Source organism: Capricornis sumatraensis, chromosome 8 (assembly GCF_032405125.1).
Source record: "Capricornis sumatraensis isolate serow.1 chromosome 8, serow.2, whole genome shotgun sequence".
NCBI classification, from domain to species: Eukaryota; Metazoa; Chordata; class Mammalia; order Artiodactyla; family Bovidae; genus Capricornis; species Capricornis sumatraensis.
The window spans coordinates 23,519,320-23,542,152 of NC_091076.1; the positions used below are offsets into that span (position 1 = coordinate 23,519,320).

The 22,833-nt window shown below is 39.0% G+C and overlaps 1 protein-coding gene and 2 pseudogenes across 1 annotated transcript; all 3 read left to right on the forward strand.

Moving 5' to 3' along the window:
- Nucleotides 1-4,896: 4,896 nt before the first annotated feature.
- On the forward strand, nt 4,897-5,829 carry LOC138083937 (olfactory receptor 8B8-like). The gene has a single exon (XM_068977940.1). It carries the CDS (start codon nt 4,897-4,899, stop codon nt 5,827-5,829), a length of 933 nt encoding a protein of 310 aa, XP_068834041.1.
- A 5,293-nt stretch (nt 5,830-11,122) lies between these two features.
- Nucleotides 11,123-12,423, forward strand: LOC138084404 (olfactory receptor 8B8-like; annotated as a pseudogene).
- An 8,094-nt stretch (nt 12,424-20,517) lies between these two features.
- Nucleotides 20,518-22,260, forward strand: LOC138083488 (olfactory receptor 8B8-like; annotated as a pseudogene).
- The last annotated feature ends 573 nt before the right edge of the window (nt 22,261-22,833 follow it).

The window sequence follows — 22,833 nt, forward strand, 5'->3', positions numbered from 1 at the left end:
TCTCTGGAACTCTCTTCCTTTTTTCACGATCCAGTGGATGTTGGCAATTTGATCTCTGGTCTGCCTTTTCTAAAACTAGCTTGAACATCTGGAAGTTCACTGTTCATGTATTGCTGAAGCCTGGCTTGGAGAATTATGAGCATTACTTTTCTCATGTGTGAGATGAGTGCAATTGTGTGGTAGTTTGAGCATTCTTTGACATTGCCTTTCTTTGGGATTGGAATGAAAACTGACCTTTTCCAGTCCTGTGGCCACTGCTGCATTTTCCAAGTTTGCTGGCATATTGAGTGCAGCACTTTCACAGCATCATCTTTCAGGATTTGAAATAGCTCAACTGGAATTCCATCACCTCCACTAACTTTGTTCGTATTGATGCTTTCTAAGGCATTATGTGTATATATATATATAACACACACATATATGTGTGTGTGTGTGTGTGTGTGTGTGGATATATATAATACATCATACACATATACATTTAACAGCTTAATAATCAGTTAAATTCAGTCGATCAGTCATGTCTGGCTCTTTGCAACCCCATGGAATGCAGCACGACCGGCCTCCCTGTCCATTAACAACTCTAGGAGTTTACTCAAACTCAGGTCTATTGAGTTGATGATGCCATCCAACCATCTCATCCTCTGTCATTCCCTTCTCCTCCTGCCTTCCATCCTTCCCAGAATCAGGGTCTTTCCAAATGAGTCAGCTTTTCATATCAGGTGGCCAAAGTACTAGAGTTTCAGCTTCAGTATCAGTGGGCTTTAGAGTCCTTTGGACTGCAAGGAGATCCAACCCGTCAATCTGGAAGAAAATTAGTCCTGAATATTCATTGGAAAGACTGATGCTGATGCTCAAGCTGAAACTCCAATACTTTGGCCATCTGATGCAAAAAACAAAAAAACAAAAAAAAACAACTCATTGGAAAAGACTCTGAGGCTGGGAGGGACTGGGGGCAGGAGGAGAAGGGGACGACAGAGGACGAGATGGCTAAATGGCATCTCTGACTTGATGGACATGAGTCTGAGTGAACTCTGTGAGTTGGTGATGGACAGGGAGGCCTGGAGTGCTGCAGTTCATCTGGTCACAAAGAGTCGGCACGACTGAGTGACTGAACTGAACTGAACTGATGACTGATTAAATTTACTGTACAGCAAGAAACTAACACAACATTGTAAAGCAATTACACTGTAATAAAAGTTAACCAAAAAATGAAACCTAATAGGCACCATCTACGTGCTAGACTAGCGATATCCAATTTAAATATAATTCAAGTCCCACATACGATTTCAAACTTTCCGCTAGCCGAATTAAAAAAGCAAAAGAGAAAGATGTGATATTAATTATAATAATGTTTCCTGTAACTCAATAGATCCAAAACATTATCACTTCAACATACAACCAATATAAAAATTAAGATACTTTTACCTTTTATTGTACTAGGTTTTCAAAATGTTCTCAGAACAGCTCAAATAAATGTTATACTAATCTTTTTAATTAAAAACGCTTGATCTCTATTTAGATTTCACAAAACTTACAATTTAAGAGATAGATCCCTACTTAAGTTGTGTCTCATGAGCTCAGTAGTTGTCGCACTTGGGCTCTAGAGCATGGGCTTCAGTAGTTGTGGCCCAAGGGCTCAGTAGCTGTGGTGAATGGAATTAGTTGTCCCAGGACATGTGGCATTCCCTTACTAGGAATTGTACTCGTGTCCCCTGCATTGGCAGGTGGATTCTTTATTACTGGACTACCAGGGAAGTTCCATGGCCATACATTTTGTGTCATTTAAAAAATAAAATGTCATATTTTGTTAAATAGTAACTTTTTCATATTTTTTACAGTTTTATTGAGATAAATTGGAGAAGGAAATGGCAACCTACTCCAGTATTCTTGCCTGGAAAATCCCATGGATGGAGGAGCCTGTTAGGCTAAAGTCCATGGGGTCACAAAGAGTCGGATACGACTAAGCAACTTCACTTACTCACTCATTGAGATAAATTGACTGTATGTGTTTAGTGAAAGTGAAAGTCACTAAGTTGTGTCTGACTCTTTGTGGACCCATGGATTATATGGTCCATGGAATTCTCCAGGCAAGAATGCTAGGGTGGATAGCCTTTCCCTTCTCCAGAGGATCTTCCCAACCCAGGGATCAATCCTAGATCTTCTGCATTGCAGCCGGATTCTTTAACAGCTGAGCCACCACAGAAGACTAAGAATACTGGCATGGGTACATTATCGCTTCTCCAGTGGATCTCGCAGACCTAGGAATTGAACCGAGGTCTCCTGCATTGCAGGTAGATTCTTTACCAACTGAACTATCAGGGAAGCCCAGTTTTAGGGAATGTGGTTCAAGATGGTGACATAGGAGGATCCTGAACTCACCTCCTCCCATGAATGCAGTGAATCTACAGCTACATATGAAGCAGTCACCTCTGAAAAAGATCTGAAAACTAGCTGAGCACCTTCTTCACATCGTAAGGTGAGAAAAAGTTACATGAAGTGGATAGAACAGGCTGAGATACAGTCTCACTACAAACTCAACCTCTGGTGTAAAAACCAAAAATGGTGAAGGTGCTCACAAACCTGAGTTTTTTGCACTATTCTACTTCTGATATAGAAGACAATTGTTATTTAGAACTGCTAAAATTATAAGAAATCTTTCTCCTGAAGACCTAGTGTTCCTTTCCTCCTTTAATAAGATTTATTTTCTAGACTGTGTAGAGAATTTATGGATTAGGAAATCTGAGAGGGAACATTTTTTCTATAAATGAGTCATTGACAGGCCAGTTAATTGGGATTCCACGGTACCTCATCTGGTAATGAATCCACCTGGAATGCAGGACACCCCAGTTCAATTCCTGGGTCAGAAAGATCCCCTGGAGTAGGGATAAGCAACCCACTCTGTATTCTTGAGCTTCCCTTGTGGTGCAGATGGTAAATAACCCGTCTGCAATGAGGGAAACATGGGTTCAATCCCTGGGCTGGGAAGATCCCCTGGAGGAGTGTATGGCAACCCACTTCAGTATCCTTGCCTGGAGAATCCCCATGGACAGAGGAACCTGGTAGCTCACAGCCACAAAGAGTTGGACAAGACTGAGTGATTAAGCATAGCACCAGCAATGATTTGCTAGGACTCATTTCTGAACCATATTTTCCAGAATTGCTCTTATGCCAAGCTTAAATACGTCTGGCTTCATGTATAACCTGGGTGAAAGACTCTTTTAACAAATTTCTGAATTTCTTACATATTTGCTACATAAATTGTTTTTGCGTCAGTTGTTTTTGTAGGAAAAAAGAGACTAGGGCTTCCTCTTCATTTCTGTAATCTAAATGAACAGAAAATTGGAGTTTTTGCTCTTCTTTGGGGAATGGAAAATCCCTAAGAGAAGGAAAAACTTGAGTAAACTATTGAATCCCTAAGGGACTAAGGACAGATTAAGGTACAGACTGCAGATGCAATCCCCCCAGGTCCCTATTATACATAGACTGTTTCTCTGGGGAAGAGACTGAGCAAACTTCTGCCACATTTATAAGTGAGTGCATTATAGCATTATACTCACATTAAATCTTCTATGACTTACCAAGCGGCAAAAATAATAATAAAGAAGAATGTAATAAAACATTTTATCTGCTGCTTGAGTGGACTGAAAGTCAAAAGCAGAAATTATGATCTATATTTCTAAAAGATTTTGAAGTCAAATCAGAAGATATATGTGGGCTGCATTCTCTTAGAATCAAAGGAACCAAAGCTTCAGAACCTGAAATTGCCCTACTAAGACCAGAGGGTAAAACCAATGATAAGAAAGCCCTGGGGTTTTCTGGAGAAAGGAAGGTGAGTTTCTCAATTCCATTTATTCATTTCATTCTTGTTTGAATTGGGAGTCCAAGGATCTAAGATATCACAATTTATTTCCCAATTTTGCCTCTTGAGACTCACATAAGTCTTAGAAAAATATCTATTCAAGGCATGGATCAGTGACTGTTCAGAGACATGGGACCTAAAAGGATGCATTAGATCAGTCAGTAAGTTCCCTCTCCATGGATGGAAGTCTCACTCATCTACAGTTACAGTTTTTACTCTGATGTGGGGTGGAGAGTTAACCTCTTGTAGACTCTGGCCTACAATGACAGCCCACTCCAGTACTCTTGCTTGGAAAATCCTATGGGCGGAGGAGCCTGGTAGGCTGCAGTCCATGAGGTTGCTAAGAGTCGGACATGACTGAGCGACTTCACTTTCACTTTTCATTTTCATGCATTGGAGAAGGAAATGGCAACCCACTCCAGTGTTCTTGCCTGGAGGATCCCAGGGATGGGGCAGCCTGGTGGACTGCTGTCTATGGGGTCGCACAGAGTTGAACACGACTGAAGTGACTTAACAGCAGACTCTGACCATTTAGTTTTAGTTAAGAAGCAATTTTCTTTGTTCTCTCCCCACCAATCTAATCTGCTTTAAAGAGCAGCACTCAAGCACTAGAGTCTCTGTCTATAGTCTTACTGGTGAGGGGAGACTCCAAGTGAAAGGAGAAATGTTGAGATATGGAAAGAATGAGTCAATCCTCATCCAAACCTCTCCTTTACCCACTGTTTGTTTCTTTCCCCAAGCAGTCAAGTCTGCACAGGGCAGTGGTTTCTTTCTTCTGTAGGCTAAGTTTTATACGCTTTCCTACTTAGTTTATAAAGACCCAAAAAAGCAAAATTCCCTGTCACTTCGTTTCATGATAATGGTAACACAGTTCCATGAGAGAGTAGGTAAGACAATTCCATAAGTCTAGGCTGGGTTACTCTCAGATATCCCCAGCCCAAACACCACACTTGTGAGAGGAGATACTGTGTGAAAATTGAATCATTGTTCTCTATGTAATCTTTTTCTTCTGTGCTCACAGATCACCTTAGAGAAGAATGGCTCCTGGAAATGGCTCTTTTGTGACCGAATTCATTCTGTTGGGATTAACCAACCAGCCAGATCTCCAACTCCCTCTACTCTTCCTGTTCCTAGGAGTGTACATGGTCACTGTGCTGGGAAATTTGGGATTGATAACACTAATTTCACTGAATTCACACCTACACACCCCCATGTACTTTTTCCTTTTTAACTTGTCTCTCATAGACCTCTGTTATTCTTCTGTATTTACACCCAAAATGCTGATTAACTTCATATCAAAGAAGAATATTATTTCTTATGTGGGGTGCATGACCCAGCTCTACTTTTTCAGTTTTTTTATCATTTCTGAAATCTATGTGCTGACATCAATGGCCTATGACCGCTATGTGGCCATCTGTAACCCACTCTTGTATAATGTTGCTATGTCCCCTAAAGTGTGTTCCAGCCTTATGCTTGGTTCCTACTTGATGGCATTTTCTGGTGCCATGGCTCACACTGGATGCATGCTGAGACTGACCTTCTGTGATGCAAACACCATCAACCACTATTTCTGTGACATCCTCCCTCTGCTTGAACTTTCCTGCACAAGTACCTACGTCAGTGAGCTGGAAGTGTTTATTGTAGTGGGCATTAATATCATTGTGCCCAGTCTCACCATCTTTGTCTCTTATGGTCTCATCCTCACCAACATCCTCCACATCAGCTCCACAGAGGGCAGGTCCAAAGCCTTCAGCACCTGCAGTTCCCACATCATTGCTGTTTCTCTCTTCTTTGGATCAGGGGCATTCATGTATCTCAAACCACCTTCTGCTGTGTCTATGGATGAGGGGAAAATCTCTTCCGTCTTTTACACCAATATGGTTCCTATGATTAACCCATTAATCTACAGCTTGAGGAACAAAGATGTTAAACTTGCTCTGAGAAAAACTCTGAGTAGGAGACAGTTTTAATTAGAACTGTCTGTGTGCATGTGTTACAGGACAGTGATATTGAGTGTTTAATTTTAATAACAATCTTCTTACCATATTTTTATTATCTTTTTTACCTAGTATCTTAAATAAATTTGAGTCCTATTTATATAATTTATTTCCATTGATATATATTTTTTTCACTGTTTTCAAGATACATGTCATCTCTTTTTCTTGCATAGTAATAACATTAAATAGCAAATATATTATCTCTTTTCATTATCATTTTGAAATTATTTTTCCACTGGGAAAAGATGAATGGTCTCCAAATAGTGAATTATATAGCACTAGACTGAAAACATATCACTAGGGTTGTTTTTATCTATCAACTTACAATAAGGATAAATCGTGAGGAGTAATTGAATCAAGAAAGGAAAAAGTAATTTACACAGAAAAGTGTTGGATAATGAAAACCTTTATCTATGGACTCACTCCTTGTGCAAGACCCTACATACTATTGAGATCACAGGATTTCTCTAGAAAAAATGAAAGCTTAAGTTATTTATGATTTTATGTTAAAACAACAGGGCTAGATGACTTTTGAACAAGTAGATTATTTCTGGTTTTGTTGGCTTCTGTGTGCTACATTCATATGGAGTTTTAGGTACAGAAACATCAAATTGCAGCTGGGAGACTAATGACAATGTGAAAGAAATATTTGGAGAATAAAGCAAGTTATGACAAGAAGGTTGGATTATTTTTTGAAAGCAAAAGTGTGCTACTTTAAAAATCTTCAATATGCTGTATCAGTGACCCTGTAATCATTTTCTAAGATATTTTGAAAAATATTAGTTACCAAACACTCTTCTTAATCTCCAGTCAGTATTTATGTGTTTTGAAATTTGGCAAAGCTGAATTTTTACTTTTTTTGAGATGATCAGCATAACTAAAATTTTTTGAGATGTTCAGCATAGCTAAAAATCCTTGGCTGATATTTCTAGATGACCACTCTTTTTCCATCTCCTGACTGCAATATGGACATGATTGATTTTTCCTTAACAAGATCTATTTACCTAAAATTATTGATCTTGATTAGAGTTTTGTTTGTTGAAACTAGTATTTCCCTCTATAAACTTGTTTTTCAAATGGAAACAAATGTGTCTAAACAAGTGAACTTAACTGGGCCATTTGGAAACCCACAGAATACTGGTGCATGTACTCTGTTACATATTTTATAACAATTTGAGGATCCCCAAGAGTAAGTTAAGCCTGATCACTAATCTTTCATTTCGTGTGCCTCAAAATTAGAATGAAATATGTTCATTAACATAAAAATAAAGCTCCTTATAATGAGTAACATATATCTTTGTTTAATCCAAAAAATATATAAATAACTTAAAATACAATTTGTAATAATTACGGGTAGTAACATTGTAAAGGAGGCAACCTTGCTGATTGTTTGGCAACTTAATCGTGTTTTAGTTAGCAATTGAACTGTGCATCTCTCTACTTGGACTTCTTTTAAGTGGAGGGGGAATCAAGCCAGAGGATTTTAAATGTTCAGTTCAGTCGTTCTGATTAAACTGACTCTGTGACCCAATGGACTGCAGCACACCAGGCTTTCCTGTCCTTCACCAACTCCCAGAGCTTGCTGAAACTCATATTCGGTGATGCCACCCAACCATCACATTCTGTCATCCTTCTCCTGCCTTCAGTCTTTCCCAACATCAGCATCTTTTTAATGACTCAGTTCTTCTCATTAGGTGGTCAAAGTATCTGCACCTAAGCTTCAGCATCAGTCATCCCAGTGAATATTCAGGACTGAGTTATTTTAGGATTGACCGATTTGATCTCCTTTGTAGTTCTTCCTTTCTTGAGTTATGTGATTGGCACTGACAGGTTTTGAAGGAAGTTATGGTTCTGCTGAAGGTGTTCCATCTTACAGTCAACCTCGTAAGCCCTGGTTTCCCCTGTCCCCATGAACCAGGACAGAGCTTTTCTAAGTTCATGTGAAATTGGATTCTTTTCCAAGTTGCTGCATCATGAATATACATTTTCTTACCGGGTGGCTCAGAGGTTAAAGCGTCTGCCTGCAATGTGGGAGACCTGGGTTCGATCCCTGGGTCGGGAAGACCCCCTGGAGAAGGAAATGGCAACCCACTCCAGTATTCTTGCCTGGAGAATCCTATGGACGGAGGAGCTTGGTGGACTACAGTCCATGGGTCGCAAAGAGTCAGACATGACTGAGGGAGTTCACTTTCACTTTCACTTTTCACTTTACCTAATTTAGCTTGACTAGTGATTTCAAATATTATACAATATATTAGGAAGATTCTAAACAAGAGCTAGAGTACAAAGAAGATGTTTCAAAGAAGTTTACATTTAAAATTTCACATGGCATGATTTTAATTTTCATTCATCAGAAATTCAATTACTAGCAGTTTCTTCCATCTCTCCCTTTTGAGGGTTGCCCCACTAAAAACAAACAAGTAAATTGCATAATTGTGGTAGCTGCACAAATAATTATTTTGTTTGTGGAGGCCCTCTTTTTTTTGGAGCATTTTGAAAGCATATTTTTGACCATTTGATGCTTTTCTGTCAATAAGAGAGAGAAAACTCTATTATCATAGAATGATATTCTTCTCCCTCAAGATAAACTCATGTAGGTTTGTTTTTCACACAAAAACATATGTATTTCTAAAATGTGTTGAATCTTCCAAGACAATTGAGTGGTCTTTGAAAAGTAAACATTCTCCTTTCTTTTTTATGTTTTTGAGAAGTTAAAAGTTTTGTAGCATATTTAAAGTGTGTAAGATACTTCGGTCAATCAGAACGGTACTTTCATGGCTTCTCATCAAAGTTAACTCTGACTCACTTTCTTCTTTAGTTTTAACCAAGCCTTAATCATAGTTTTAAGAAATATGTTTTTACTACATAGCTTCAATTTTCAAGTGGGTAATGGAGAACCACTGAAAGTTCTTGAACCAGGGAGGGACAGAGCTGTGCTTTCAGACCTTATTCTAGCAGCATTCAGTTGAGTTCAGTTCAGTTCAGTCACTCAGTCATGTCAGACTCTTTGTGACTTCATGAATTGCAGCACGCCAGGCCTCTCTGTCCATCACCAACTCCCAGAGTTCACTCAAACTCATGTCCATCAAGTCGGTGAAGCCATCCAGCCATCTCATCCTCTGTCGTCCCCTTCTCCTCCTGCCTCCAATCCCTCCCAGCATCAGAGTCTTTTCCAATGAATCAGCTCTTTGCATAAGGTGGCCAAAGTATTGGAGTTTTAGCTTTAGCATCATTCCTTCCAAAGAACACCCAGGACTGATCTCCTTTAGAATGGACTGGTTGGTTCTCCTTGTAGCATTGTTCATAACCAAATAAGGGTGAATATATGAGAAAGTGCTAAAATAATAGTTATGAGCTTCTATAGTTCAACATTACACTAGTTCAGTTTAATCATAAAGCCAGAAGTTGTGTGGTGGCTGGGGACAGGTAGGTGTAGGTCTTTGTGGTTGTAAACATTGTGGTTAAGCATAGAGAAGTTTTGAATGTATTCTGAAAGCTCTTAGATAAAAATAAGATGAGTTTCAGAAGTATTCACTGAGTTCTTTCTGTGTGCTCAGCATTGTTCTTAGTTTCAGGATCCAAATAGTTAACAAGATAGAATAAATGTTTGTCCTAATAAAATATACAGTTTATAGAAAAGCACGGATTAAAGGGGAAAAGTTTGATGAGTATTATGAAAAAGAATCTACTGAAATTTATGAGAACATGAGTAGTAACAGCTGACGTTTATTGACACTCATATGCCAATACTGGCCCAACCATTTTACTTATTTTTTATTCATTTGATTAATACAGCAGCTCAATGAAAGAGATGCTATTTTGACATTTCTTACTTCATGTAGGTGAACCTAGAGATTCAATAACTTGTCCAAAGTGTTATAGTGTGTAAAAGTGGAAGAGGAAGGTAGGATTCAGAGGACTCTCTCTAACTCCATAACCCCTACTCTTTTCTATCATGAGAAAAATTGTTAATTTCAGTTACTGAAATGTTAAAAGAAATTAGCCAGCAGAAGAGTCAGGTAGAAATTTCAGGAAAATGTTAAAAGTATAAACTATAGAAGGGATATACTATATTGCAAATTATTTCAGAGACATCTCAGATAGAGAACAACTGAAATGAGTCACTGCAACATTTGATGAATTCAGATAAAGAAATAAAGAAACCTGTAAGTAGGTCTCTTGTGGAAATATGTCCATTTAGTAAATGCGAATAAAGAGGGAGTGAGACAATGTAACAGCTTCCCCTTCAGAGGTGTAGATAAGGAGAAGATGTAAATTCACTTTGGATCTAACTGAGGTATTTACAGTCCTTAGAATAAAGCAAAAATGAGTAAAAGAGTGAGTCCCTAAGGAAATAAAGACAGATCATGAACCAGGAAACAAAAGTTCCTTATTCCATATTAAACATATAATCTACACTCTGGGGAGGAGACCAGCTAAGCTTCTAACCTGTTTTTCACCAAGTGCATTACATCCTTAAACTCACATTAAATCTTCTGGGTCTAATCAAGTAGCAAGTATTATAATAAAAGGATTATCTTCTTCTGTTGCTTGAGAACACTGAAAATATCAGAAATTATAGAAGTTCACAGATTTCCAGGGCATATGTGAATTAATGTCTACTTCTTCTCCCCTAAAATCAAAGGACTCAAGCCCGGAAAACATGAAATGACATTTCCAGAACCAACAGGGTAAATACATAGGGTAAGGAGAAAGTCCTGAAGTTTTAAGATCAAAGTTGGGTGAGTTTCTGAATTTAATTTACATTACTTTTTCCTCATTCTGTGATCAAAGTCCAGGGACCTATCATATGTTCATTCTTTCTCATTTTGTGAAGCTGAGACTCAAGTAAATCTACTGGATGCATTTGCTGGAGAGGAATCAGCGAATATTAGAGGGGCTCAAAGACATATCAGTCAGGAAGTTTCCTCTAAGTAGGGGGATCTCTCACTCTCCTTCCTTTATGACTTTTACTCTGTGACACGGTTGGTAACTTGATTCTCCTAGACTTGGGTCACCTCATCTTGAAGCAGTGTTCTTGGTTCCTGCCACATAAGGTCTAAACTGCATGAGAAGCCAGCACCAGGTTACTAGGGTCACTGCCTCCAGTTGGACTGGTGAGGGAAGAGTTGACATGAATGAAGGTTGGGATAGTGTCAGGCGTTCACAGTTGTAAACTCTTTCATAGGAGGAGAAACTGTGAAAGAGCTGAGTTGTTCTCTAATGGAACCCTTTCACCTGTGTCCACAGATTCCTTTCGAGAATAATGGCTCTTGGAAATAGGTCTTTCCTGACTCAGTTCATTTTGATGGGAATAACAGACCAACCAGATCACCAGCTCCCTATTTTCTTCCTGTTCCTAGGAATGTACATGGTCACTGTGATGGGGAACCTGAGCTTGATCATCTTGCTGCTAAATCACTTCAGTCATGTCCAACTCTGTGTGACCCCATAGATGGCAGTCCACCAGGCTCCCCCATCCCTGGGATTCTCCAGGCAAGAACACTGAAGTAGGTTGCTGTTTCCTTCTCCAATGCATGAAAGTGAAAAGTGAAAGGGAAGTCGCTCAGTCGTGTCTGACTCTTCGCGACTCCCGTGGACTGCACCCTACCAGGCTCCTCCGTCCATGGGATTTTCCAGGCAAGAGTACTGGAGTGGAGTACCATCGCCACATTGCTTTTCCCTTCTCCAGGGGGATCATCACTACCCAGGGATCGAACCTAGGTCTCCTGCATTGCAAGCAGATTCTTTACCTTCTGAGCCATCAGGGAAGCCCTGGTGACCAGATTCCCAGACCTGATAATCTTAATTCAACTGAATTCACATCTACATACTTTTTCCTCTTTAACTTTTCCTTCATAGATCTCTGTTATTCTTCTGTGTTTGCACCAAAAATGCTAATTAACTTCACTTCGAAGACGAAGATCATTTCTTACACGGGGCTCATGACTCAGCTCTACTTTTTCTGTTTTCTTGTCATTTCTGAAATCCATGTGCTGACATCAGTGGCCTATGACCACTATGTGGCCATCTGTAAGCCACTTTTGTATAACATTATGTACCCTAAACTGTGTTCCAGCCTTGTGCTTGGTTCCTACTTGATGACATTTTCTGGGCCATGGCTCACACTGGATGCATGTGGAGACTGAACTTCTGTGATGCAAACACTATTAACTGTTATTTCTGTGACATCCACCCTCTGCTTCACCTCTCCTGCACAAGTACATATGTCAATGTATTGGTGGTTTTCACTGTGGTGGACATCAACATCACTGTGCCCAGTCTCACCATCTTTATCTTTATGGTGTCATTTTCTCCAGCATCTTCCACATCACCTCCACAGAGGGCAGGTCCAAAGCCATCAGCACCTGCAGTTCCCACATCATTGTTATCTCTCTCTTCTTTGAATCATGTGCATTTATGTATCTTAAACCATCTTCTGCTACATTTCTGGATGAGCAAAACATCTCTTCTCTCTTTTACACCAGTGTGGTTGCTACGATGAACCCCTTAATCTACAGCTTGAGACACAAAGGTGTGAAAACTGCTCTGAGAAAAACTATATAGTTTTGATTAGAAACCACACCTCTTTTTGCAAATAATCACAGAATAGAGATATTCTCTTTTTAATTTTAATGATTTTATTAGCAGTTTTATTATCCCATTTTGTACCATTTTGAAAGAAATTTTTGACATACAATTTATTTATACTTATCAAATAGGAGACTTCTCTTCTTATTTACCATTTTCATAATTTCCTTCCTCATATATTCCCACTTATTAATACTATTTAGAAGAACATTTATTATCTTATTTATCATTCGTTATAATAATTGTATTTATTTATTATAATACATTTTCTGCATTAGTTTGAACTTAGCTTTCCCTTTGAATATAGGAGACTGGCCAACAAATCAAGTCAGGGAACATTCGGTTCAGTTCAGTTCAGTTCAGTCACTCAGTCATGTCCAACTCCTTGAAACCCCATGGACTGCAGAGTGCCAGGCCTCCTTGTCCATCACCAACTCCTGGAGTTTACTCAAACTATGTCCATAGAGTTGGTGATTCCATCCAACCATCTCATCCTTTTTCGTCCCCTTGTCCTCCTACCTTCAATCTTTCCCAGCATCAGGGTCTTTTCAAATGAGTCAGTTCTTTGCCTCAGGTGGCCAAAGTATGGAGTTTCAGCTTCAGCATCAGTCCTTCCAATGAATATTCAGGACTGATTTCCTTTAGGATGGACTGGTTGAATCTCCTTGCTATAGAAGGGACTCTCAAGAGTCTTCTCCAACACCACAGTTCAAAAGCATCAATTCTTTAGCACTCAGCTTTCTTTATAGTCCAACTCTCAAATCCATATGTGACTTCTGGCAAAACCATAGTTTTGACAAGAAGGACAATTAGTGTGACACAATGTCACTGGTTTTGTTTTGGTTGATGTATAGAGCTTCTCCATCTTTGGCTGCAAAGAATATAATCAGTCTGATTTCGGTGTTGACCATCTGGTGATGTCCATGTGTAGAGTCTTCTCTTGTGTTGTTGGAAGAGGGTGTTTGCTATGACCGGTGCATTTTCTTGGCAAAACTCTATTAGTCTTTGCCCTGCTTCATTCCACGTTCCACGGCCAAATTTGCCTGTTACTCCAGGTGTTTCTTGACTTCCTACTGTTGCATTCCAGTACCCTATAATGAAAAGGACATCTTTTTGGGGTGTTAGTTCTAAAAGGTCTTGTAGGTCTTCATAGAACTGTTCAACTTCAGCTTCATCAGCATTACTGGTTGGGGCACAGACTTGGATTACCGTGACATTGAATAGTTTCCCTTGGAGACGAAATGAGATCATTCTGTCATTTTTGAGATTGCATCCAAGTACTGCATTTCGGACTCTTTTGTTGACCATGATGGCTACTCCATTTCTTCTGAGGGATTCCTGCCCGCAGTAGTAGATATAATGTTCATCTGAGTTAAATTCACCCATTCTAGTCCAATTTAGTTGGCTGATTCCTAGAATGTCGATGTTCACTCTTGTCATTTCTTGTTTGACCACTTCCAATTTGCCTTGATTCATGGACCTGACATTCCAGGTTCCTATGCAATATTGCTCTTTACAGCATCAGACCTTGCATCTATCACCAGTCACATCCACAGCTGGGTATTGTTTTTGCTTTGGCTCCATCCCTTCATTCTTTCTGGAACTATTTCAGCACTGATCTACAGTAGCATATTGGGCACCTACTGATCTGGGGAGTTCCTCTTTCAGTATCCTGTCATTTTGCCTTTTCCTACTGTTCATGGGGTTCTCAAGGCAAGAATACTGAAGTGGTTTGCTATTCCCTTCTCCAGTGGACCACATTCTGTCAGACCTCTCCGCCATGACCCGCCTGTCTTGGGTTGCCCCATGGGCATGGCTTAGTTTCATTGAGTCAGACAAGGCTGTAGTCCTAGTGTGATTAGATTGATTAGTTTTCTGTGAGTATGGTTTCAGTGTATCTGCCCTCTGATGCCCTCTTGCAACACCTATCGTCTTACTTGGGTTTCTCTTACCTTGGGCGTGGGGAATCTCCTCACGGCTGCTCCAGCAAAGTGCAGCTGCTGCTCCTCACCTTGGATAAGGGGCATTTCCTCACTGCCGCCCCTCGTGACTGTGATCTGACTGTGGCTCAGATCATGAACTCCTTATTGCCACATTCAGACTTAAATTGAAGAAAGTAGGGGAAACCGCTAGACCATTCAGGTATGACCTAAATCAAATCCCTTATAATAATACAGTGGAAATGAGAAATAGATTTAAGGGTCTAGATCTGATAAATAGAGTGCCTGATGAACTATGGAATGAGGTTCGTGACATTGTACAGGAGACAGGGATCAAGACCATCCCCATGGAAAAGAAATGCAAAAAAGCAAAATGGCTGTCTGGGGAGGCCTTACAATTAGCCAGAAAAGAAGAGAAGTGAAAAGCAAAGGAGAAAAGGAAAGATATAAGCATCTGAATGCAGAGTTCCAAAGAATAGCAAGAAGAGATAAATAAAGAAAACCTTCCTCAGCGATCAATGCAAAGAAATAGAGGAAAAGAACAGAATGGGAAATACTAGAGATCTTTTCAAGAAAATTAGAGATGACAAGGGAACATTTCATCCAAAGATGGGCTCGATAAAGGACAGAAATGGTATGGACCTAGCAGAGGCAGAAGATATTAAGAAGAGGTGGCAAAGAATACACAGAAGAACTGTACAAAAAAAAATCTTCACGACTCAGATAATCACGATGGTGTGATCACTCATGTAGAGCCAGACATCCTGGAATGTGAAGTCAAGTGGGCCTTAGAAAGCATCACTATGAACAAAGCTAGTGGAGGTGATGGAATTCCAGTTGAGCTATTTCAAATCCTGAAAGATGATGCTGTGAAAGTGCTGCACTCAATATGCCAGCAAATTTGGAAAACTCAGCAGTGGCCACAGGACAGGAAAAGGTCAGTTTTCATTCCAATCCCAAAGAAAGGCAATGCCAAAAAATGCTCAAACTACTGCACAAATACACTCATCTCCCAAGCTCGTAAAGTAATGCTCAAAATTCTCCAAGCCAGGCTTCAGCAATACGTGAACCATGAACTTCCTGATGTTCAAGCTGGTTTTAGAAAAGGTAGAAGAACCAGAGACCGAATTGCGAACATCCACTGGATCATGGAAAAGGCAAGAGAGTTCCAGAGAAACATTTATTTCTGCTTTATTGACTATGCCAAAGCCTTTGACTGTGTGGATCACAATAAACTGTAGAAAATTCTGAGAAAGATGGGAATACCAGACCACCTGACCTGCCTCTTGAGAAATCTGTATGCAGGTCAGGAAGCAACAGTTAGAACTGGACATGGAACAACAGACTGGTTCCAAATAGGAAAAGGAGTACATCAAGGCTGTATATTGTCACCCTGTTTATTTAACTTATATTCACAGTACATCATGAGAAACGTCGAGCTGGAAGAAACACAAGCTGGAATCAAGATTGCCGGGAGAAATATCAATAACCTCAGATAGGCAGATGACACCACCCTTATGGCAGAAAGTGAATAGGAACTAAAAAGCTTCTTTGATGAAAGTGAAAGAGGAGAGTGAAAAAGTTGGCTTAAAGCTCAACATTCAGAAAACTAAGATCATGGCATCTGGTCCCATCACTTCATGGCAAATAGATGGGAAAACAGTGGAAACAGTGTCAGACTTTATTTTGGGGGGCTCCAAAATCACTGCAGATGGTGATTACAGCCATGAAATTAAAAGATGCTTATTCCTTGGAAGAAAAGTTATGAGCAACCTAGACAGCATATTCAAAAGTAGACACATTACTTTGCCAACTGAGGTCCATTTAGTCAAGGCTATGGTTTTTCCAGTAGTCATGTATGAATGTGAGAGTTGGACTGTGAAAAAGGCTGAGCACTGAAGAATTGATGTTTTTGAACTGTGGTGTTGGAGAAGACTCTTGAGAGTCCCTTGGACTGCAAGGAGATCCAACCAGTCCATTCTGAAGGAGATCAGCCCTGGGATTTCTTTGGAAGGAATGATGCTAAAGCTGAAACTCCAGTACTTTGGCTACCTCATGTGAAGAGCTGACTCATTGGAAAAGACTTTGATGCTGGGAGGGATTGCGGGCAGGAAGAGAAGGGGACGACAGAGGATGAGGTGTCTGGATGGCATCACTGACTCAATGGACGTGAATCTAAGTGAACTCCAGGAGTTGGTGATGGACAGGGAGGCCTGGCGTGCTACGATTCTTCGTGTTGCAGAGTCAGACACGACTGAGCGACTGAACTGAACTGAACTGAACTGAACTGAATGTCACTGGGGATGTCTTATCTGCCAATTGCCTTTAGAAGCATGAATCTGAGAATGTTTCTTCTTCCCATCTTTTCAGGCTTCATTAAGCAAAATTATATCACATTTAATTTCTGAGGTGGAAGACTTCATAGTGACTGTTAAATATAACCCACTTTGTATCTGTAAGCACTGTGCATAACTCCTTTGACAAACGATTTTCTTGCCTGCGTGCAATAGATTGTCAAAATATATTCATTATATGGCCGGTACATACAGTGGTTAATGATTTATTTATAATCATATGTATTTTTAATGAAAAAGTCTAGAATAGTTTAGGTTTGTGATTTCAAGTTTACTCCTCTCCTTAATAATCTTGGATTCTATTGTATCTCTTTAATTTTGTTTATGTAAATATGCCACAGGAAAAACTATTCTAATTTTTAATCTGAGAAATACTTTGTTTCAGGGTTATAGATGAATTTCTCTCAGGGTGCATATTGCTCTTTTGTTATTTTATTTTTTGAGGAAAACATTTTGTCAGGGAGTTTTTGTTGTAGTTGTTTATGGGAAAAATAATGCTTCTTGGGCTAGTATACTGGGGAGATGACTGGTCATTAGGAATGCTCCTTCATCACAAAATTCAAAAAATAGTTTTTGGAATGCTTGCAAGTTTTGTAATTCAGAGAACAGGGCATGGGAGAGAAAGGAGCCCATAAGCCTCTCATGAGGCTGGACCCCAACAGACCCTGTGGAGAGTGGTCATGAGGCTTACGACTTGTATTTTAATTTGGATGTTTATTCTGTTCTATCTGGTGAAGTAAATATATCCAGTCCATAAAGTTTTTCTAAACTTATAATGCACAGTGACCATACAGTAGTAGTATTTGGGGGAATAAAGGTGAACAATCTGTGCCCAGAATTCCAGAACACCAGATAGAAATAGGATACTTTTTCATAAGATAAAAAGGTGAGTAGTAATTAAAACTCAAATTATAAAGAAGGAATCCAGAAAATATTATAAAAAACAGAAACCTATATTCAGGAGTCTCTTCTTTCTGGACAGCCATAGAAATATTATAGAGATCATGGGATTTTTCTGGATAGGATAAAAACTTAAACATTTGCTATTTAAAGAAAAAAGTTAAACCCATGAACCTGCATCCATTTGGTGAAACCTGAGCACAACTAAATCACTCCTGCTTTTGTTGGCTTCCTTATGCTGCTTCCTTATGGATTTTAAGGCATGAAATCATAAATCATTCTGCAGTTAGAACTATGAGAACTTGAGAGACATTGTGACAGTGTCTTTTCTGGAATAAAATATTGAATTATTTTTCTTTTGAGAAAATAGGGGGAAATGGTTACTAAAATGCTTACCTTACTTGTGGCCTTTTCAACATATTTAAAGATAACTTTAATAATATTTTTATTTTGTTGCTTTCTAATCTCCTCTGAAGAGTTAGAGATTGTGAATTTAGCAACACTGATATGTTTACTTTTGTGTATTTTTACATGTTCTGCATTGACCTACAGTTTTTAACTCCTTCTATATCCTTGATTTATAGTTTTCAATGGCACGCATACCACATTTCTTGATCTCAATACCAACATATATTATTTTCACGTACCAAGGCCTATATTTATAAAATAGTTGACCTGGTTGGCAATTTTTTTTTTCATTTACATCTTAAACCTTTTCATAAACTTCTCTTCCTTATTGAGAAAAACATATATTTAAGAAGTAAATAATAATTACACTATTTGGGAACCTTGGTAGTCATACAGAGGTGCAGCCACTCTGTTTTGTATTTTACCATTATTTGATGTGCTAAAAATAGTTAAAGTGGGTCACAAGATTTCCATTTCAAAAGCCTCAAAATACAGTTTCATTTTTAGAAAAAATAAACTTTCTGTCAAATTATGTTTCATTCTATCAGAATATTGTGGATAAAATCATACAGAAGTTTAAATAGCACTTCTAAAGTTTATATTTGACAATGGCTTAAGGAATCAACTTAATTATTACATCTTGTTACCAACTAAAGCTCTGTGTGTCTGTTTGAACCTCACTAAAAGGAGGCCAATCAAGTTAGGATGCTTACGTGTATAATATGTAACATATTATTGCAAAATTTGAATATTGCAGCATTTGAAAATTTTCAGATAAAGAAATAAAGAAACCTGGAAGTAGGATTCTTATGGAAATATGTCCACTTCAGAAATGGGCATAGAGAGGGACTGAAGCAGTGTCCTAGCTTTGCCTTCAGAGGTGAAGATAATGAAGAGATGGGTATTTACTTTGGATCTGCCTGAAGGAGTTACAGTCCTCAGAGTAAAGCAAAAATGAGTAAAAGAGTAGGTTGATAAGAACTAAAGACAGATCACACACTGGGATCTATAATTTCCTTATTCCATATATATATATATAATTTCTATATATATATATATACACATAATATATACCCCAGCGAAGAGACTTAGAAAGCTTCTACCCAGTTTTTAACCAAGAGCATTACATCTTTATAGTCACATTAAATCTTCTGTTTCTAATTAATAATGTGTGTAATTAAAAGCTTTGTTTTTTTCCTACTACTTGAAAGGACTTAATATAATCAGAAATTACACTAGATTATAAACATTTCCTAGGCCTATGTCTAGGCTGTCTCCTCTTAGAATCAAAGAAATCAAGCCTCAAGAACCTGAAATTATATTTCCTATACCAACTCAATGGCAACCAATGATAAGGGAACCAGCTCTGTGGCTTTCTGAACTAAGAAGGGTGAGTTTCTGAATTCAACTTACATACCTAATTCAATTTACAATACTTATTCCTTGTTTTAGGTGAAATTTGAGGAACTTAATATGTGTCTATTCTTTCTCATTTTGTATATTTCTGAGACTCAACTGAACCCAGGGAATCTTTTGGAGAGGGATCAGAGAATGTTCCAAGACATGAGTGGGCTCAAACATTTTAGTAAGGAAGTTTCCTCTAGAGGATAAAACTCTCACTCTTTCACCTTTATGGCTTTTACTTTGTGACAAGTTCAGTTCAGTCGCTCAGTCATGCCCGACTCTGTGACCCCATGAATCGCAGCATGCCAGGCCTCCCTCTCCATCACCAACCCCCAGAGTTCACCCGAACTCATGTGGATCGAGTCGGTGATGCCATCCAACCATCTCATCCTGTGTCATCCCCTTCTCCTCCTGTCCCCAATCCCTCCAAGCATCAGGGTCTTTTCCAATGAGTCAACTCTTCGCATGAGGTGGCTGAAGTATTTGAGTTTCAGCTTCAGCATCAGTCCTTCCAATGAACACGCAGGACTGGTCTCCTTTGGGATGGACTGGTTGGATCTCCTTGCAGTTCAAGGGATTCACAAGAGTCCTCTCCAACAACACAGTTCAAAAGCATCAATTCTTCTGCTCAGCTTTCTTTATAGTCCAACTCTCACATCCATACATGACCACTGGAAAACCTATAGCCTTGACTAGATGGACCTTTGTTGGCAAAGTAATATCTCTGGTTTTTAATAAGCTATCTAGGTTGGTCATAACTTTCCTTCCAAGGACTAAGCATCTTTTAATTTCATAGCAGCAATCACCATCTGCAGTAATTTTGGAGTCCCCCAAAATAAAGTCTGACACTGTTTCCACTGTTTCCCCATCTATTTCCTATGAAGTTTTGGGACCAGAAGCCATATCTAAGTTTTCTGAATGTTGTGACAAGGGATGTTACTTAATTCTCATAGACTATTTTCCTGGATTAGAGATACAATTCTTGGTTCTGACCACATGAAGTCTAAATGTGTATTAGAAACCACTGCAAGGTTACTAGTGTCACTGAAAGAGGAAATGTTAAGATGAGAGTACAAAATAGTGTCCTAATCCAACCTTCTTCTCCCTTGGTTTTTCCAGCAGGTATGTTTGCATATGGTAGCATGGGCCTTCCCTCTGTAGGCTGACTATGATTTCCTTTAGGATGAACTGATTGGATTTCCTTGCAGTCCAAGGGACTCTCAAGAGTCTTCTCCAACACCACAGTTCAAAAGCATCAATTCTTCAGCGCTCAGCCTTCTTCACAGTCCAACTCTCACATCCATACATGACCACAGGAGAAACCATAGCCTTGACTAGATGGAACTTTGTAGTTAAAGTAATGTCTTCATTTTTTAATATGCTGTCTAAGTCGGTCATAGCTTTTCTTCCAAGAGCAAGTGTCTTTTAATTTCATGGCTGCAGTCACCATCTGCAGTGATTTTGGAGCCCCCCAAAATAAAGTCTGCCACTGTTTCCACTGTTTTCCCATCTACTTGCCATGAAGTGATGGGACCAGATGCCATCATCTTGGTTTTCTGAATGTTAGGCTTTAAGCCAACTTTTTCACTCTCCTCTTTCACTTTCATCAAGAGACTCTTTAGTTCTTCACTTTCTTCCATAAGGGTGGTGTCATCTGCATATTTGAGGTTATTGATATTTCTCCTGGCAATCTCGATTCCAGCTTCTGCTTCATCCAGCCCAGCATTTTGCATGGTGTACTCTGAATATAAGTTAAATAAGCAAGGTGACAATGTACAATCTTGAAGTCCCCTTTTCCCAATTTGGAACCAGTCTGTTGTTCCATGTCCATTTCTAACTATTGCTTCTTTACCTGCATACAGATTTCTAAGGAGGCAGGTTAGGTGGTCTGGTATTCCCATCTCTTTAAGAATTTTCCACAGTTTTTTTGTGATCCCCACACGCAAAGTCTTTGGCGTAATCAAAATAGCACAAGTAGATGTTTTTTTCTGGAACTCTCTTGCTTTTTCAATGATCCAGTAGATGTTGGCAATTTGATCTCTGGTTCTTCTTCCTTTTCTAAATCGAACTTGATCATCTGGAATTTCTTCACAGACTTCTGCTATTCTTCTGTCTTTACACCCAAATGCTGATTAACTTTATATCAAAGAATATTATCTATTATATGGGATGCATGACAGAGCTCTATTTTTTCAGTTTTTTCACCATTTCTGAAATATATGCTGACATCATTGGACATCTGTATAGCCATACACATACAGATGTATGTGGCCATCTGTAAACCACTTTTGTATCATGTTGTTATATCCCCTAAAGTGTGTCTCAACCTTATGCTTGGTTCCTACTGATGACATTCTCAGTCATTGGTCATGCTGGATGCATGCTGAGACTGACCTGTCATGCAAAAACCATCAACCATTATTTTTGTGATATCCTTCCTCTGCTCAAGCTCTCTTGCACGAGTATCCACATCAATGATCTAGTAGCTTTCATTGTGATGGGCACCAATATGATTGTGCCCACTCTCACCATCTTTGTCTCATGGTCTCATCCTCACCAACATCTTCCGTATCTGCTCCATGGAGGGCAAGTCCAAAGCTTTCAGTACCTGCTGTCCCCACATCATTTTTGTTTCTCTCTTCTTTGGATCATGTACACTTATGTATCTTAAACCTTCATCTGCTTGGTATATGGATGAAAGAAAAGTCTCTTCTCTCTTTTATACCAATGTGGTTGCCATGATGAACCCCTTAATCTACAGCTTGAGAAATAAAAATGTGAAAGCTGCTCTCAGAAAAACCTCTTAGTAGGAGAGAATTTTGAATGGATAGAGTATCTCTCTGTGCAGCTTGTCACAGGGTAGAAATTTCTGGGTTTAATCAAAATAATTTTGTTGGAATACTTTTGATTCTTTTTAACCAGGTGGAAGGAAATCTGAGTCATCTCTCTATTTCCACTTTGTGTTGAGCCAAAATTGTGTCTTACCTAACAATTTGCAGACTTTCTCACCATCTTCCATTTATTAATACTATTTAGAAAAATTAATTACCTCTTGTTTTTTTCTCAGTTTGAACATTTTCCCCCTCTGAAAATATAAAACTGCTCTATAGTTGATGAAATCAGGGTACATTAGGGTGAAATAGCATCACTGGGAATGTCTCATCTGACACTTTCCACTGGAAGTATGAATCAGACAAAATTTTCTCTTCCCATCTTTTCAGTCTTTCTTGAGCAAGAATGTATCTCCTTAAATGCCTGAGATGGCAGATTCCATTATGTTGATTAAGTATAAACAACTTTACTTCTCTAAACATTACTTCTCTAAGCATTATGATTATGGAAAAAATTTTCTTAGTTGGCACATCCAGTCCTGCACGTAA

Bases quoted from the DNA above. Each gene is read 5' to 3' on its own strand.
- LOC138083937 (XM_068977940.1), top strand. From the start codon at position 4,897: ATGGCTCCTGGAAATGGCTCTTTTGTGACCGAATTCATTCTGTTGGGA.